This window comes from Cyrtonyx montezumae, unplaced genomic scaffold (assembly GCF_038088225.1).
Source record: "Cyrtonyx montezumae isolate F1298 unplaced genomic scaffold, pur_monq_1.0 scaffold_20, whole genome shotgun sequence".
NCBI classification, from domain to species: Eukaryota; Metazoa; Chordata; class Aves; order Galliformes; family Odontophoridae; genus Cyrtonyx; species Cyrtonyx montezumae.
The window spans coordinates 7,831,207-7,850,036 of NW_027071937.1; the positions used below are offsets into that span (position 1 = coordinate 7,831,207).

The 18,830-nt window shown below is 44.6% G+C and overlaps 1 protein-coding gene across 1 annotated transcript in view; it reads right to left on the reverse strand.

The window, feature by feature from the left end:
- Nucleotides 1-18,830, reverse strand: part of CACNA1B (calcium voltage-gated channel subunit alpha1 B) — a 259,780-nt gene that overhangs the window by 53,157 nt on the left and 187,793 nt on the right. Inside the window, 6 exon segments of the mRNA XM_065737625.1 lie at nt 5,957-6,063; nt 7,029-7,088; nt 8,071-8,200; nt 11,572-11,692; nt 12,965-13,179; nt 14,446-15,267. Of these exon segments, the coding sequence (XP_065593697.1) occupies nt 5,957-6,063; nt 7,029-7,088; nt 8,071-8,200; nt 11,572-11,692; nt 12,965-13,179; nt 14,446-15,267 (1,455 nt within the window).

The window sequence follows — 18,830 nt, forward strand, 5'->3', positions numbered from 1 at the left end:
TCAGTTCTTGCTGCATTAGGACAGTTTAGTTTTCCTTGGAGCAGTTTGCTGCTCAGTTACTTAAAACGTTAAAAATATTTTAACAGAGCTTTGCATGGCCTCTTCCCCTTTAATAAATACCTGATCCTCTAAAAATTAATTGTTCTATAAAACAGAAGCTTCTTGTTTCTGTTGCTCCTGCCAGCAGCTGTGATGTCACAGCTGTGGCCTCAGAGCCAGGCCATCCAATTCTCAGTGCCTGGACATTCAGAGTCCCCTTCTCCTGCCACTGCCTGGGGTCCCCAAGGCAGCACAGATGCCCCAGTGAGGAGGAAAGGAGGTCACCCCTCCCTGCCTGAGCTCGGAGCTGCCTTCCCTCATGTCTCAGTGCTCCCATGCAGAAGAAAGAAACGAGCACCTGAATTTGGGGCCGCAAAGTCCTCCGCTCTCCTGGGTGTGCGGCAGAGGAGCACGTCCAGCTCCCGAGCCAGGGCTGTGGTGTGACACCAGGCCCCTCTGTGTCCCCTGAGGTCCCCAAGGGAAAGCTGCTGTATGCCACTGACCAAACTGGTCTTGCAGATGGCCAAATGTCGTTTTTCATACCTCTTCCTTTGGAAATCGCATGTCCTGACCTCTCAGAACCTCTCCCACTCTTTTCAGATCTGGCAAGAAACCACCAGCCGTGGCCAGGCCACATCACCAGGCTTTAGCTCCAGCACTTACTTTCCAAGAGCAAAACCACTCCTTTACCAATTAGGTATTATGATTTTTTTCTGAACTCACACATCAGCAACGCAGCCACTAAATGGTGCCCTCAAGTATTTTTGATGCTGATCTACTGTAGTTGACTTTCTGGTCAAATGCAGCACCTGACAGCTGGCTTTCTAGTCTGCTTAAATCCCGTGGTTAGAGGAAATTGGAATGAATGAGAACTGTTAAGGGAAGATAACAATTCACTGATAATGTGACAGAGGACTCAATGCAATGGGTGTAACATGGACCGTTTCCACAGTGGTAAGTGTGTGTACACACATTTGACAGGCATAACAGTGCAGCAAGATACAGGAATAACATATTACCCCATGAAACTCCTAGAGAGAGATTCCAGCAAGAAGAAGACAAAGAAAGAGCAGAGTCAATGACAAACATAAGGCTATACAGTGCACCCCATGCAACTGCAGACGTGTCGGCAGAGAAGCCCGTCCCATCCCACTCCCATCGAGTCTGCGTCATAAAAATACACAAGAAAACAGTGGAATTGTTTCCAAGGAAAGCAGCATATACCCACATATCCCCCCAGAGCTTCAGCTTTTCTAAATGCGGTTCTTAGAGACAGGGTTTAGTGGGCAGTGTTGGTGATAGGTAGGCAGTTGGACTAGATGATCTTAGAGAACTTTTCCAACCTTAATGTAGGCAGGGAATATGTACCTTCATCCCTCTGATACTTTGGGAGGTAATATCTTTGGTTGTTTGGCAAGCGTCATCTGACTTTTCAGAGCATAGTGTGAAACTCTTGGTGTCTCAGCCACCCTTCCAGGGCCAAAAATGGAAAAATGCAATCACTTTGCTCGTATTCATCAGCTATTTCTGTGAAACAAGTGGGCTTTACACCCTAGGGCTGGTAAATTTGGATGACAGATTTACTAGCTTGCTTTAAGCTCCTCTGCTTCTGTTTCCCTGAAGACTAAAACATGTCTGTGTGTTTGTGGCAAATTTATCTCTAGAAAAAGAAAGGTATTTCCCTTTGAAACGCATTTGCTAAATGGAGGACATAATAAATGTATTTTTTTATCATCAGTATTATTAGTCTTTTCAGCATCTCACTGGGGATCTTGCTTTCAAAAATGTTTAAACTATAGCAAAGCACATCTTCAAAAGCTGCAGGCAGAAAAGCTGGTTTGAAAGACTGAGGTGAGTGCCATGGACCTTGCAGCAGCGACTGATACCATCTCATAAGGCTAAATAAACCAGTCTGTTACAGTATTCCAGACAGAGGTAGGTCTGTTTCTCCCAGTGTCTCAGGGACACATCACCTTGACTGGACACGCACCAGGTCAAGAGCAAATTAACTCACACCATCTGAGTGGCAATCACATACTCCTGCAAACAAAAACTACTAGGAGCTATAGCATGTTTTTACAGTGACATCAGTGATGGGTGACAGGACTCTGGTATTTGCAAAAACCCACAGACAAAACAATGAAGGTCACCCAGTTTATTCCCCAGAAACACATTTTTGGGATTATCAAAATTTGGCAGGGGCTTCTGGCTTAACCAAACATCACAGCTGAGCTAAGGAATTTACTATCCATCCGAATTTCATCTGAACAGTCTGACACTCGTTAGTATTCACAACCGGACTGGCAGGAACAGAGAGCCAGCCATCTCCCCGTGAATGACTGGATTTCCTGCTTTCAGATTAGAGCAGAGATAGCACAAGGGCTCTCTCAGCTGTATGTCAGTGCTCTCCCTGCCAGCTGAAATATGGGCACGCAGCAGCAGTTACAGGGATAATAAAAATCACAGAAGAAATTCAAGTTTTTCCAAGCCTCGGAAATAGGTTTGACTCACTCAAATCTGGAAGACAGTAAATAGGCAGACAGGTTTTATGCATTCACTTTTGTAAATCCCTGTCCAATAATTGCTCAAAGAGCATGTAAAATAGGAACAGCTTGGGGCACACTATTATGAAGCACAGTCAGGGGATGCACAAGTAATTTATTTAAAAGCTGATGAGGGGTTGTTAGATATTCATGGTCCGATGTGAGCAATGGGAAACCTGAGCACAAAAAACTCAGAAGGATTAAAAATTATTCATTCTAATCAATAACCTGTCCAAAATAAAGCCTTTTTGAAGGGAAAACGTTTTAAAGCCTGATGTTTGCTCTTACGGCTCTGAAGAATTTACCAACTATCCCTTCCCCACTCTGTCTATAATGTTTGAATTCCTAACTGAAAAAGGGAAATTCTCATTGAAACATAGACTTGGGTAATAGTGCTACGCACGCCAACATGAGCGCTGCTCCAAAAGTAATGCCTTCTATTTTCTTACATTGTCCCACAATGTCATAGGCAGATGTTGGTGGTACAGCAGTAGAGGTTGAAACTTCTTGCCAATATTCCATTAGATTTTGTTGCTGTTGATGGCAGCAGAGGGGCAGTCTGACAGAATGGAGTCTGACCTGGGAGTGTGTATGAAGCAAAGGGGTGGAACTTAATTCCTCCTTGCAGAAAAAAATGACACCAGTTGACGTCCCTCAACTTCATTCATTCATTCCTTCATTGCAGAATGTTTATGAAGAGGTGGGTAGTGCATTTCAGCAGTGGCAACAGCAATGTGAAAGACAAGCCACGTTCCAGATAGCCAAGCACAGCTCTGACTCCACAAAATGAAGAACATCTCGATCAGCTCCTCCATGTGAATCAGCAGATTATGACCAGGTAACCATGTATGGAACCAAATATCAGCTTCAGTGTGTTGAAATGATGGTGACACTGTTCGAACATTACAAAGTTTGTGCGAGATAGGTCCCACAAATGCTCACATGGGAACAGAAATAGCATTGTATCCAAGTTTGTCAGGTCCTACTGAACCAATACGAGGTTGAAGGTGACAGTTTCCTGGATCACATCATTACCAGTGACAAAACGTGATATCACCACTACTGCAGTCAAAACAGCAATGCATGGAGTGATCACATGAATTCTCCATTGAAGAAAAAGTGTGAGACATGGCCCTCAGGGGGTGAAGCACTGTGCACTGTCTTTTGGGATAGGAAAGGTGTGATCCTTCTGGATTTTCTGGGACCCAGACAAACCATGAACTCTGACCATTACATTGCAGTGCTGACTAAGATGAAGGCTTGAACTTACAGAGTCAGGCCAGAGAAGAGGACAACCTTTCCCTTGTAACGTAACACCAGGCCCCATACCAGCTTGAAGACCACGGAGCATTTTGCCAGTCTTTGTAGGACTGTCCCACCACATCCACTATATAGCCCAAATGTGGTGCCTTCTGACTTCCATTTGTTCAGGCTGACGAAAGATGGACTGCAAGGACAACGTTTTCCTTGGAATGATTCCATCATAGCAACTAAGAATCATGGGGTCACCTCTGCTGGTGGAAATTTTTATGAGTGTGACATTGTTCTTTGCTGCTGTCAATGCATAACTAATGGTGGTGACCACGTTGAAAAATAGAGTTTCACAGCTGAGAATTTGCTATATCAAACAGCGTTACAGAGCTTTTTCTATGTGTTTTAGTTTCCATAAAAATAAATAGAAGGCATTACTTTCAGAGCAACCTATATACTTGTGACTAATATTATTTGATTTTATTTCTCTCTTCCTCCTTTACATCTCAAAACAGCATACCTTAAAACAGAGAAATCGTTCTTTCAGAGGAGCTGAGTGATAATCAATAGTAACAAAGTCTCTAGCAAGGGATAAGATGGCAGCCTGCTTTCAGAATACTTGTGTTGGGCACAACTTGCTCCCAGATCAAAATAATTATTTAGCATAGGATTGGGCACAGAAAACACAGACCCCAGTATCTCAAAATATTCAAAAAATTGCTGTCAGATACAAGCTTAGGATTGAAGAATTTGTGCAAATGACTTCAGGTCTGCTTTTTCTGTTCTGTCTTTAATACATTCTACTTGGTAAAGGAGAAGTGCTGTTTTGCAACTGGTTCAAAAATCCTTCCAGAAATTCCACGTCCTGTTCATCTGCTGCTTACAGGAGTCCAATCACTGTAGACCATTTTTTTTATCCAGCCATTTGCTATGAAGAACAATAGATCTAAAATACAAGAGCCACAGCTCTTGTGTGAAGGGGATTTTGACACCTCTGAAAATGAAAACCTCCTGAGAAATATTCTGAACCAACATTACCAGGAAGATCCCAGTAACCTTTCATGCTGGTAGCCATGCATAAGCATGTCAGAAGAGCAGCAGATATGGCCATCTGCCTAAAAATTACCATCCGTCTGAAGGAAGCAAGACACGCTTCTACAGTTCCCTGACAAAGGTGAATGGGTTTTCTCATTAGCAAGTAAAACACTGCTAATTTCTTCATCTTCACTAATCATCATGTCAACAAACAGGTGAGTGGATTTTGGGCAATCGTTTGCTGTAATTACTCAAGTCTAATTTAGCAGAAAATTAAACTGGCCAATTCTCAAAGCCTATTTCCTGGTCAAGCCCTAGAACTACTCAGGAATATTTTGCACTACAACAAGTCCATGGCCCAGAAATACAGGGGTGGGTAAATCTTTCTGCGATACAACTCTGAGCTCCCCAGGTTTTGAGGAACCTTTCTCTGGTCTGTTTTGAGAAAAAATTGTTTGAACTAAAAGCTAATCTTCATTTTACAAAAACAAATTATCTCCGTTTGTCACATAAAACCCTTTATGACACTAAAGAAGCACATGAAGCCTTATTTAATGTCATAAGAAGAGGGAGCAATTAGCATTAAGGGGAGACTCTCTGGAAATACAAATATGCTGAACGAGAGAGGAGGAGCGGAAATACCAAGGTATATGAATCATAAATATGAATCATAAGTATCCATGTCTTTAGAAATAATGTTCTATAAGAAGTTCACTGAGCTCTCAGCTCCATTTATCAACTGCTTTTTTATTGTAACGACAGTCTTTAAAACAATTGCCCATGGAGAAAAGACTGCCACGAGCTGTTGTAATGCTTCCTCGAAAAGAAGGTGGCCAGAAGGTCCCCACAATCTCTGCTCAACCTTTGAACGAATAGTGAATAAACTCACTCTAAGGCTGGGGGAATTTTCAAGGGAGCAAATTTAGATCTTTTTTCCCCCCAGGTGTAAGACGATAAAGGGCAAAAGCTGAACCTCTTTCTGAGGAACTGATTCACAAGCGCTGCACTCGAGCTAGCTCTGCACCGTGCTCGTGCCTCCTCTGCAGTTTGCTCCCTAGAAACCCCGATGATAAGAAAAATGTACTTACGAAAATGCAAATGCCACCAAGGCCCCACTGACCACAATGAAGTCCAAGATGTTCCACAGGTCACGGAAATAGGAACCAGGGTGGAGTAACAGCCCTAGGTCAATCATCTTAGGGGAAAACACATCGCAAGAGAGAACGTTAGCAAAACAAGCATCAGAATTAATGTTAATGAGGCACAGAGGAAGATCCTCAAGTAATGACCCTTCACAAACCCTTCTTCTGGGTTTGACACCTGCAAGGCATCGCTGAGATACTGAGTCAAGTAGTGTATCTCCATGAGCACAAAGAGCTCTGTCACAGCCAAATCTGAAGCCGACAAACTATAACCAAATGTATGACAGAAAATGACACTGTCTGCTGAATAAATTCTTTTCATAGACACACATTAATTTATACGAGCAGACGTCTGTGTGTGATATATTTTAATTTTATTCTACCTCAGTCCTACCAGCTTAGTAGGAATTAATGTTTGGAATAGGATATTATAATGAAAAACAAAGAGAGGATGAGAAGACCCACAGCCAAATGCAGCAATGAAAACTCCCACTCTGGAGCACTTGCTGAAGGATGCTGCCCACTGTACAGCCTTGCTTGCTTCTGTATGAGCCTGGTTCTTCCTTAAATGCTGCTAAGAATCTTGTAACATAAATGCTCAGCTTGAAACTCGATAAACCAAGCATCAGCTGCTACTGATATTCCTGATCAGCATCAAAAGAAAATGGAAGAAGCAGACGTGTCTCAGTGAGATTCATCATCTGCTGTGTCCTGAGCCACACACAGACATTTCTGCATCGTGCACCCACCTTTCTCACCCTCTTACATAACCATAGCTACTAAAGATATCTTTATTTTCCTCTGAGAAATGTGAGACTGAAAAGAATTAGGAAGGCGGCTACAGAGAGGCGTCTGTTACGCATTGGCTACTTCTGAATGCTGTTCCTGATTTAAAACTTTTCATCACCAACACCTCCAGCAAGCTCTGCTGCACTCCACCCTCTTTCTGCAGGTTTCTAGAAATAGATCAGTGTGAATCTGATAGGCGAGGTGAACGTTGGTGTGGAAAAACTCTTACCTTGATCACCATCTCGAAGGTAAAGACACCCGTAAATATATAATCCAAGTATTTCAGAGCCTAAATTGGAAAGAGAAATAAGTGTTAGGGGAGACTGCACACTGGAATGATCTGCACATGAGCAAAGTGTAAAAGGTCTCTTAGCCATGGTCTGCTAGCCACAGTGCTGATGGATAAATACCCTCTCGTGGAGGCTGTCAGACACCTTAGCCATACATTTAAATCATCCCATTTAAACTCTTAGCATTTTTTTCCAGTCCTTGCCAGACCATGGAGTGCGTGCCATGGGTTGCATCAGTGCACCTGCATACACAGCACATTTAATAAGGTAAAATGGATATTACAAATGAAAAGATTTGAACACTCTTTCCTAGAGAGCTTGTTTGCCAGCATCCGTGTAGTGATCTGGGCATTTCTGCTGTAACTGATGATAATGTTATTAAAGACATTGGGAGCACAAGAGAGTGATAAAAACCTTTTGTTAAAGCTCATTGCACAGGTATTAAGGACGTGGAAGAAAGATCATTTGTAGATACTTCAGCTCATTACCTCTATAGGGATTCCTTGATCCTCATTGGAAAGAGATGACGCTGACAAGACTCAAAGGCAGGAGGCCAGCTGCATACCACAGATAACTACGTTGAAGATTCTAAAATCAGGCAACTGCATCTTGCACTTTGTGAACTTCACCTCCAGCTCTACACACTCGCAGGTACACACAGACCAGGCCGTGACCGCCTCTGTGCCCATGTTCTGCTGTGGGTGATCTTGGGTGCACCCCACTCCCTGCTGCAATGACCAGTGCTGCACTGATGGGGGCCACACTCCCACTTCTCAGAGCATAACATGAGTTTGGCTTCATACCCAAGCATGAATAGATTTTGTACTGATTTGACTCACTATTCCAAGACAACAAGCCACTTTCATACCATTTTTGCTTCCTCAGATTCCGCTCCTTTGGAGATGGGAATGGAAGTTCCACCTGCATAACTGATGGGAGAAGCAGCACAACTTTACTCTGGCCATACTGGTCTGTACTCACATCATTCCTTGGTGATTCTGCTTGGACAGGGTCTTCTGCTGCCAGGGCGATGCTGCTGAGAGCGATCACGATGAGGATGACCATCTCAAAGTAGCGCAGGTTGACGATGTAGTGGAACAGACGTCGAATCCTGCCAACAACAGGAGCACATGAAGGAATTGTGCAGATGCTGGAAGCAGTGCTCTGCAGCAGTACGAACAGCACAGTGGCAGAAGGACAGTGTTCAACAAGAATAACATCCTTAGGATTCGCATCACAATAATGATAAGAGAATATAAACCAGGATTAATGGCTTCAATCTCAGGTTTGCAACAGTTCAGTGGTGAGATTTATGATAAGGCATTTAACATCTCTGTCTGCTCCCTGCTTCTACTGCAATGCAATGACATGCATCTATCACAAGAGCACTATCAGAAGAATGGAATCAAGTCGGAATGCTTGAAAGACAAATTATATGCCCCTCAAACCTATTCCCTTTGAACTCACAGACAGAAGTCCTGTGAGCTCAAAACTAGTTTTGAAATCCTTCTACTATCAAATAATCCCTTTGAAATTGATATGTTCTATGTACTTTGAGACCCTTAGCTGAAACTGGCACTGTAGCTATGACTGTTAGCTCTGCTAAGCTCTCTCTTGCCAAGCACCTCTGCCTGCACTTTATTCTAAGCCATTCCCTATAAGCTGGAAAAATACTTCAAAGTAATATATTTGATTAGTTTAATCTTTTGGTTCATAATCTGCAACTAAGAAAAGCAACAAATGCTTCATTTTCTAAGCAAAGCAAAACTAAACACATATTTCAGCTAATTTATACCCAGTTCACAAATATTTCACAGCAAATGCAGAGACCTCTACATTTGTCCATCGAACAGAGGACTCCACTTCTGTCCAAGAATTAAATTACACATGCAGCTAACCAACAACCTTGTTATCAGAGAATGTAACTCAGTTACTGATTGCATTTTCTCTAACCAACCTCTGAACAGTTGGATTTCACTTTTCACATCAACTTACATCTTCCTTTTCTCTGGATTACCAATGGATGCAGAATGAAAAAGAATTATAAATATCAAGGGTACAGATTGACATGAAACAACATGAAGGAAAGCGCTGTGGTTTCCTGAACTCCTTACTCCTTTACTTGACAGTAGAAGGTTATCATTTATGTTCTCAGGAACCCACACAAACGAAACCCAACATTTTTAACAACGTTTGTAATTGTAATTCACGCATCAAATTCAATTCATCAAAGAAATAATGTCTTTATTTTTAGATCTTCATTGTTCATAGCGAGTGATGACAAACAGAAGTATGAGTAAACTGCCAGTGGTGCTGGAGGAGCCACCATAATGCATGTGTGTTTTAAAAGGGTGGGTGGCACTTGGAAAGTGATACATCCCATTAATGTTTCCTAAACGTCTTTTGCCTTCTGGCATGACCTGGGTCATGTTTCTCCCATGGGGTCTGGAAGGGGGCTACTTAGATATAAATGGGGTGAAAATCTTCCCAAGGCAGAAAGCAGAGAGACCTCTCTAGAGAAGGAAGCAGCAGCCACAACACATGAGGGCATCCATCTGGGTTTGTGTCTTGCCCAGGAAAAGAGAAACAAATTGCTGGCATTCCTAGAGCTGGGACTTTATCTTGTTACCTCTTTTGGGTCCTGCATTATAATACCTCCATTCCAGGCAACTTATTTTTCCTTTATGGTCTTTGTGTAGAACTTCTGATGCGGAGAGCAAGAGATATAAACAAGAAAACTCAACCACCACCAAATCCTGGAACACGAGGCTCAGGACAGGGTGAGAAAAGACAGTCACAGAAATGACAGTTATGTTACTTTTCTGTCTCCATGGACTGCTGCTCAGCTCAGACCCTTCTGGATCTGGGGCTGCCAACCTCCTGCTCTCAGTGCTGCCTTTAGCAACACTCGTTTTTGGTGGCCACGTCACAACAAAAAGACTTGAGTTCCCAAATAACAGGGAAATACTATTTTGTTACTCAACCAGACTGGGTCCAATCTCCATAATTCAAGACTGTCCCAGACAGATTAATTTTCTGCTGCACTGAGAGTGCACCCCAGCTAATGGTCTCCTTCCCATTAGCAGCATGTTATACAAATTCAAAGGAAATTATTTGAAACAGTACAGCTTGATCACAGCTTTCTGGAAAGGAAAAGCTTTCTGCACTTTCAACTCAGTTATTCTGAAGATTTCTGAGGTTTCATTGGCAGGTGGCTGGAGAAAACCAGGATGAACAACCATCTCTTTCATGGATCTGAAACAAAAGGGGCTCTTGTCTTCAATTCATTTCCTTTGGAGATTAGATAAGCAGCAGTTTGGGTCATTCTCCCTCTCTTACACCTGGCACTGAGTGATAGATAGTCTCCAGTTTTCCCCACTGATACAGCTGCCCGGCGGAATGTATGACTCTGGAGCAGGCAGTGGTGTGGCATGAATTACTTTGTGGGTATTTGCATTCAAAGGAGAGATTCAGCCTGCATCCTACACGAGGCTGCCAGACCACAGCTTCCACCACAGATTCATTTCTGATGTCAAAGATGAGCACATGGAGTGGCCCCTCTTTGCTCCACTGACTGCATAGGCATCCGGGATGTTGCACTGGGACAGTGGAGAGTCAACCACCATCTCCTGAATCAATTTGCCACAGGAAGGATCTGAGCCTACTTCTGAAACCTGAGCATGCAGAGAACAACCTCAGAAAACAGCAACTACGATCCACAACACGTCTACCCGGGCCAGAGAGAAAAAATCACATCTGCTCCTGGCAGATATCTGGGTTGGCAGAAGTTTCAAACACCCTCTGTTCCCCTAAGTTACTGCTTTATGTGACTCACAGGCCTTTATGCTACAATTATTACAACCCCTGCTGCACTTGTCTAGTCCTGCAGCCCTTCAAAGCGACACATTCTCTATTTACAGCCTTTGCGTACAAAGCTCCCCATGAGGCAGAGATGCCTGAAGCAGAAGAAATGCTGTAATCCCAACAGACCCCACAAGCTGTACTCTCAGCCCTAGAAAATGAAAAAAAATATTCCCATATTTCCAGTTCAACGTTTTCAGTGACGCGGGAGTAATAAAACGAAAAAATACAGATTCCAGCAGAGGATCCTAAAAGGATTTGCTGCCATCAGAAACACCTCCTGCCTGCTTCTCCTGGAAGTGCCTTCTCCCAGTGATGCTCTCTGCTCTCATCCTTGGCAGGCACATTTCCTTCAGTGATCTGCAGCTGAAAAAAATAATTGCCCACCTGCCCACGGGCAGTTAGGAAGGGTCTGCCTAAACCAGCATCATTTCTTTTTACTGGCAATTGATTTCCCTGAGCTGAACAGCAGTATCTGGTCTGCAGCCTCCATGAGCTTTTATTTAATTTCCAATGATTCTGATAGGCAGAGATGAAGATTGAGCTAATGATGTTTGTCTGAATACCCACGCTTGAAGCACACATAACCCACGAGCAGCATTTTAGAGTCAAAGGACTTACGGGTTTGTAGGGCTTAGGATGAACATGGAACTGTAAGGCAAGATTGGTTTAGGCCCATTTTTCGTCAAGTCATCAACGTCCTTCTTCTCTTCTGTTTTACTTTCAAACTCAACGTTGTTCACTGAAAAGTGGATTTAAGGAAACAGAAATAAAAGAGTTAAAAACATATCTCCCCTCTCCACAGAGCAGGCTGCCTGCAACAGCTGGATATGCAAACAATGCAGCTGGGATAGAAAACAGCTTTGAATACGTTGATGAAATGTGATGAACAATCATTTGATTATTATCACTGCTATTTACTACAGTACTGCAATTATACTTCTTAACCGCTGTACTGATGAGCAATACAGCAGAAATGGGCAGGAAATGAAGATGCCCAGTGCAGACAAAGAAACCTTGCATTTATTAGTACAAGAGCTGCCTAACTGGGGATGGAGGTCCCATCACAAATATCATAAACCACTACGGAGAGATCAGCTAGGGATCTTTGGAAGGAAAAAAAAGGTGATGAGTCTGACCAACCTCATGGTTCTGAGCCTTTTCCCATAGATGAGTAGCAGGATTGGCTTTGCAGAATGTAAAAGAACAAATTCGTAGATGAGCTTCAATAATATTTGGGCTAGGACTTGGAAAAGACTTCTTGGATCACAAGGTTCTGTGCCTGCAGCACGCACCTCAGTTTGGTATATCTCCCCACGTATAAAGGTGTCATATCCCATCTCACACCAGGCTTTTAACTCATACGACCCCATTTTAGAAGATCATTCTGAATCTCAGTCCCAAAAGGTTGGAAACACGTTCTATAAGTTCCATTATAAGTTTACTTGCAGTGGGTTTCTAAGATTATTTACTTAAGGTAATGTTCAATGAATGAACTGGAAGACATTTCAAACCCAAATACTTTTCTCAGACAGAGGGATTCACTTCTCTATTAATTCACAGGAGCTGGTATCCAAAACCCTCACCCACTTACAATGCCTTAGAAGCAGGGTTTTATTACCTTTTATTTTGCAACAAAATGACATTTCACTGTGTGTGAGTGACACATTCAATAAATCCCTTACTGTATCTCAAGCTAGATACACAGGAAATGGCCAGGAAGGAAAGAGCCTGATAAACTGTGATTGACGGGAACTCAGTACTGCAATAGAATAAAACCACCAGTTGAAAAAAGAAGAAGAAAAAGAAGACAGGTTGAGTCTTGTGTGGCTGACAATGGAAAAGCGTGTTGAGCCTCAGCTCTCAGGACTTCTCTTACGTGGCTTGGGATGAGCCACAAGCAAGTCAGTACGTGTCTGGATATAGGGTCTGCCTGCAGAACAGTGTAAACCTGCCCCTATAGACCTATGGCTTTGGAGAATAACAACTAATGGCAGGGGAGCAAAGCACTCACTGGGTATGACGGTGGTTTCTCCTGGTGGGGCAGTGATGGTGACGGGGATGTTCACAGTGGTGGTTTTGTCCAGAGGCGGCTGAATCATGCGTGTCACGTTCTTCTGGTTGTCAGCATCTTCTGGCTGCTCTGGCACTTTCTGCAGATAGGTGCTGGGAAGGGTGTGCACAGGGATGCTCACACTCCCACTGGCCTCGATCTCACACTGATTCTCCCTAAGGCAGAAAAGCAGATGTTATTAAATACGTTCTGACAAAGATTCATAGAACATATGCTGCAGCTCTAGCTAGATTTTCCTAGACTGCTATCTACATAGAAGTCCTTTGCAGAAAATTCACAGGCTGCAGGAAACTTCCTGGCAGCACAGGGTGTGACCTTTTCCTCAGAGACCCGAAGCAACATCCAAATACAGCATTAAGAGAAACAGTGCCACTGAAAGCAACTTTATTCTATTTAATGAGATTCATCACTGAGGTTCCTGAGTAAGGACACATGGCACTTGCATGCAGCAGTGACATTAGCTCTATAGCATCAGCTGCTTTCTGAATCAAGTCTGACATTCTGCTGCTTAATGTTCTCCCGAGGCCTTATTTAAATGTGGTGATTCTCTTTTCCAGTCCTAAACCACTCTGTAACGTTGTCATAAATGGCTTCTGCAGCTTTTCCTCTGCAGCAGTGACTGTATTTCAGTGAGCACGTGATCGAATGAAACACTATGCAAAGTGTTTTGAAACCCAACTGAAAGGAAGATAATATAGACGGGAAAATGATTATCTCAGTGCCACTCACAGCTCTCCATGGTGACATGAACCCTATTCTAAGGAATCCCACTGCAATTTCTTTTCCATCAAATTAATAAAGCTGAAAAGGCAATCTATCCTTCTTTATTAACTACTCTAAGTGCTTCACCGATACTATTTTTCTCTCTTGACTTACATAAAAATTAAACAGAATGGGATACATCGTTGTTCTTAATGGAAGAAGCCACTTCCCTCGTAGCCAAGTGCTGTAGTAACTACACAGCCCATAGGTTCAATAATGAAAAAGAGAAAATCTAGAGGACTATAAACTGGACTGAATACCCCATAAAATTGTTTCACTCAAATGTCAGTTTCCTTCAGTAGCTGTGAAATTTTCTGCTTTGTGTCACATCCTGACATGTCTGATGCTACTGACATCAAGAATAATTCATCCCTGAAACATGAACCACTCTGTGGGTGAGCATGGATGGAAATGGTCTTTGGGAGTCTCTATGACGGACTGATGGTTGGACTTGATCTTATTGATCTTTTCCAACATTAATGATTCTATGATCATAGCTGATCTAAGGAAAACTGAACTGCAGGTTGTAGTGGTAACTGGTGCAAGTGCAGGAGGAACAGTAGGAATACCACGTGGAGGGGAATAAGCTGATTTGTGGAAAGTACCTGGGGTCTCAGGGCCCTAAGCTTGCACAGGAGCACATCCAGTCACTCACTCACTTGGGCTGATGATTCTGGTGCTCCTTCTCCGCACTCTCCCCTTCCTTCTCCCTGTTCTCCTTCTCCACTGAATCGTATGTCGACAGCGCCCTGCTCCTGAACCGGTGCCGTCTGTGGGGCTCCTCTCCGTTCTCACCCTTGGAGCCAGGCTCCCCTTCCCGGTTCCCAGACCTCGACCCTCCACGGTGGCGGGTCCGCCGCTCACTCCTGGCCCCGTTGACGGTCCCGTTGCCCTCCTTGCCTTGCCGTTCCGCAGAGTGCCGGTGTGTGCGGTGCCTCCGGTGCTCCTTCTCAGCGCCTTCTTCCACCGACCCCCGGCGATGGTGCCTCTTCCCTCCTTCCTGGCCCCTGGTGCGGTCACTTTTCCCTTCCTTGCTGCCCCCTTCCACCTCCTTGCTGCGGCTTCTGTGCTGCCTGTGCCTCTCCTCCTTATTGTTGATGCCAGATTCCCCATTCTCATCTTTGGTCACATCCCCCTTCTCTTGCTCTCCCAGTTTCTCCTTATCCCGATGCCGGTGATGCTTCCGTGGAGCTTCTGCTCCATCGGTAGAGCTGACTTTGGTCTGCTCCACCTCCTGCACATCCACAGGGCTCAGCTTGCTGATGTTGTTCCTCCCTTCACCCCTTGGCTCCACCACCAGTGGCCGATCCAAGTGAGTCTTCATGTCTGGGCGGATGTGTAGGGTCGTGGCATAGCGCACCCGCTCCTCGGGGTCCAGCTCGTTGTACAGTGCCTCACAGCTGGCTCGGAAATTGTGCATCCGAATCTGGCTGGTTCGCTGCTCCCAAACCGACTTGGATTTGGAGGAGTTCTGCTGCTTGCTAACAAGAGGAGAAAGGAGATAAGTTAACATTCGGCTTCTTGTATTAACTCCCTATAAATCAAGCACAAAAAAAAAAAAAAAGAAAGAAAGAAATTTTCAGCTGAGACAAGGGATCGGTTAAGCCAAAGAAATTATAGGAATGGAGAGAGAACATGAGCAGGGAAAGCCAGCGGGATCGTCAGTGTTAGTTTGTCCCCACACGCTTTAGGCACTTTGAAACAGGCCCTCAGGAAAGGAGTTCTCTTGGTTTCTAAAAGGTGGTGATCCCCCTTGAAAGCCTCAGGCATAATCTGAAGGACTATAAATCACTGCCCACCAAAATTGTACGGCACAACCGCAGGGCTTCTCCCAAAATCCCTGCACCTTTCTGACCACAGGGACCAGGGGAGCCACATGTAGATGCAGACACAATGAGAACGCTTTTTTATTCCCTGGAGGACTTGCCCTTTTCTGTCCTGTTCTCTACTATAACCAGAATACCGTCGTTGATGCCTTACTTCTTTCATTTTCCAGCACAGCACCTGGTTTCTGTCCACCTCCATGTGAAAGCCGTGTTCTCAGCTGAAGCAGGAAGAGAGGATTTGCCTTTCCTCTTAAACACTACAAATCACATTCTGCTTTCCCATAAAATCAAAGTAAATCCACCAGTTTTCCACGGAGGAATTCCGGATCTAGCTAGAAGTTGGCACCTTTTTTCTTCCTTAATGAAACAACCTTTAACAAAGAGGGGAAAACCATTTCTCTTCCAGCACTCTGCTCTGACATCTCCATTTGCCACGCATCAGCCAGGGCTCGGTGGCCAGAGGGGCCGTGCAGGGCTCACAAATCCCCACCACTTAACACGCACCCCACAAAGCTGCAGGAATAGGGCAGCAGACGCATCTTCCTTACATACACTCCAGGCTCCCCTGACAATAGCAGCAAGCAGCTTTTGAGTGTGTCTGTGCTGATTCAGAGTGTCAGGATCTGTGGCCACGCTCAGCCCCCGGGGAGGCAGCGTTCAGATGGGCTCACGGAGCACAGCGGGAGCTGTCAGAGCGGCTTTGCGTCTCAAATGCTCCGCTGGGTTTGGGGTTTCACCCATCACTGAGGGTGCTGATGCCTGGTTCTGCTAAAAGAGGCAAAAAAACGACTTAAATGTTCGCTGCAGATGGGAGGAGGGCACGCAGGCAGATGTGAAGCAATCTTAATCCAGAAATCAGAGTGAGCACAGCTCAGCACCAAAACTACAAGTCTAAGCCTTCTTGTTCCCACAGGGCGCATCCTGGGCAAATTGTTCACCTGCTGAGTGCCCCACTGCCACCACAGCAGAAGAATGAATGGCATAAACCACAGCTCTCAGTGTCAATGATATCAGCACGTGCAGGGCACATAGCTCAGATCCCACTTGTATTCCACATATCAGCGCAGAGGGCTTATGGGGCACAGCACCCCAGACTGCCCCATTTACCCCTGGAGCATGAGGTGGACAGCTGGCAGTAACCTGGTAATTCTTTGGGGTTCAGTGCTGGGAAAGGTTCAGCCACTGTCACCCATCAGCACACTTACTTGGTTTCAGAGGGCAACATGAGAAGGCTCCTCTGACCCCTTCCCCCATAGGGTATTTCCTATGGGAAGACACGTGCTCCACATTTACAGCTCTGCACCATCAGAGATGGAGCCTCTTGGGACAGCTGTCCCAGGTCACCCTGCACATCTGCTGGGATGGATGGGTGAATGGATGGAGGGATGCCTTGCTCTGCACTGCTCCACATTTAGAGTTGCCAAACTACGGGCGATGAAAACGAACCTCCTCTGGAACACACAGGGAAACAAGGCAGCTTGGCTCTGTGCACGTGTATGTCTGAGCTCCCCAGCACTGTCCTGAGGGAACATTTCTCACTTCATAATGAAAGTCCTCAGGGTGAGGACCAGTTTCTGCTTAGTGCTTTGAATGTCCAGAGGAAGCTGCCAACACCAAAGGGATAAACAGGAAAAACACATTAAATTAGAGTTGGGAAGGTGCCTTTATGGTGACTGAGACCCTCCATCTCTCTCCAAACAGAGCACAAGCTCCTGCTCCACTGGCAAGTACTTGTAGGTCCTTTCCAACCTTATAAACCTATGAACCTACTGTGCTGGGGTTGGATGCAGAATAACATATTCACAAAGGATTTCAGAGTTCGTCTATGAAGGTTGGGGTCATTTATCTACAAGTGAAGGAATGGGTTGCTGTGACAAAGAATCTTGCTTCAGGAGGGGCTTTTTCATTGTTTCACTTACTCCAAGAGCACAAATCAGCCTCACAGCTATTTCTGTGGTGCTAAAGGTCCAGTTGTGCTTGACTTGTCTAGTTGGGTGCACACACCAATAAGAACCTGGAGAATCCCAAGAATGCACATATTAACTAAGCCTACCTTGCTAAAATCTCTTCTTTACAACATACTCCAGCATTACAGACTCAAATTTCACAGCATCTAGAAGCGAGGTGTACCCGTAGCATTGACCCAGCAGTGGAAGTGATTGCCACCACACAGCCACCCACTGGCTTTGGTCACTGAGTCCCAGACTGGGAGGCTCAGAATTAACAGCTGCATCTTTTCTCCTTTCTGCTTGAAAACTCATCAGAAAAAAATCTGAAAATGTATAAAGTGCAGATAAATAGAAATCAGTAGAATATGCAGCCTGCCTGCAAGCTCATTATTGTATTCAACACAGCCAAGAACATCTGGAGCAAGTGACAGCACGCATAAAGCTGCTGCAGGAAATGGGAGTGAAGGAACTGAGCAGGTCAGTCCCTCTGGGGACAGCATTTAGGGTTTTTCAGAGCAAAAGCAGCAGCAACTGGAGGGAACGTGCTGCCAGCTTGTCCAATTCCATTTACTGGGCTTTTGCTTCCTACGTGTTCCCACAGCAACTGAGCACGGGCTTGTGTGACTGTTTCCCCTCTCCTGTTGCTCTGCCACACTTCCTCACCAAAGAGAGCCTTTGAACTTTTTGTGGCACAACGGGAATGTCACCTTACAGCAGAGCAGGTCCCCCTGCAGCCGCCGTGCGGATACCACGCTGTGCTCGTGCTCCTGCACATGAGACGAAAAAACAAAGCAGGGGCAAAAAGAAAACTGCACCGATCACCTCTGATGTACTGACAAGGTACAAAGGTTAATGATAACTTGTTTTCTTTACAATTACTTCTCATCCTCATTTTCTGTCTACAGAATATGCTGCACTCCTTAATGGGGAACCAGCGACACACTCAGCGTTCAGGTCCTCCAGGCTCAAAACACTGTGGGTGATTATTTGTGCTAACACACATCTCTGAGAAGTCCCATTGGTTTCCCTTGGATTAAACAGCCAGCAGTCAAGCAAATCATATGGCTAGAAAGAACACCATAACATTTTTCTGTAATAAATATAATTTACATTAATGAACTGCTGACTAATATTGGTACCAATAAAAAGCGCAGCCAGCCACTGCATAGACCACTCAGGAAAGGAAAGCGTGCTTTTAGCCATTTCTAATCTTAGCCATTCCATAATGACCAAAGATTTTGTTGTTGTAACCTTTTAAAACAGAGCTGT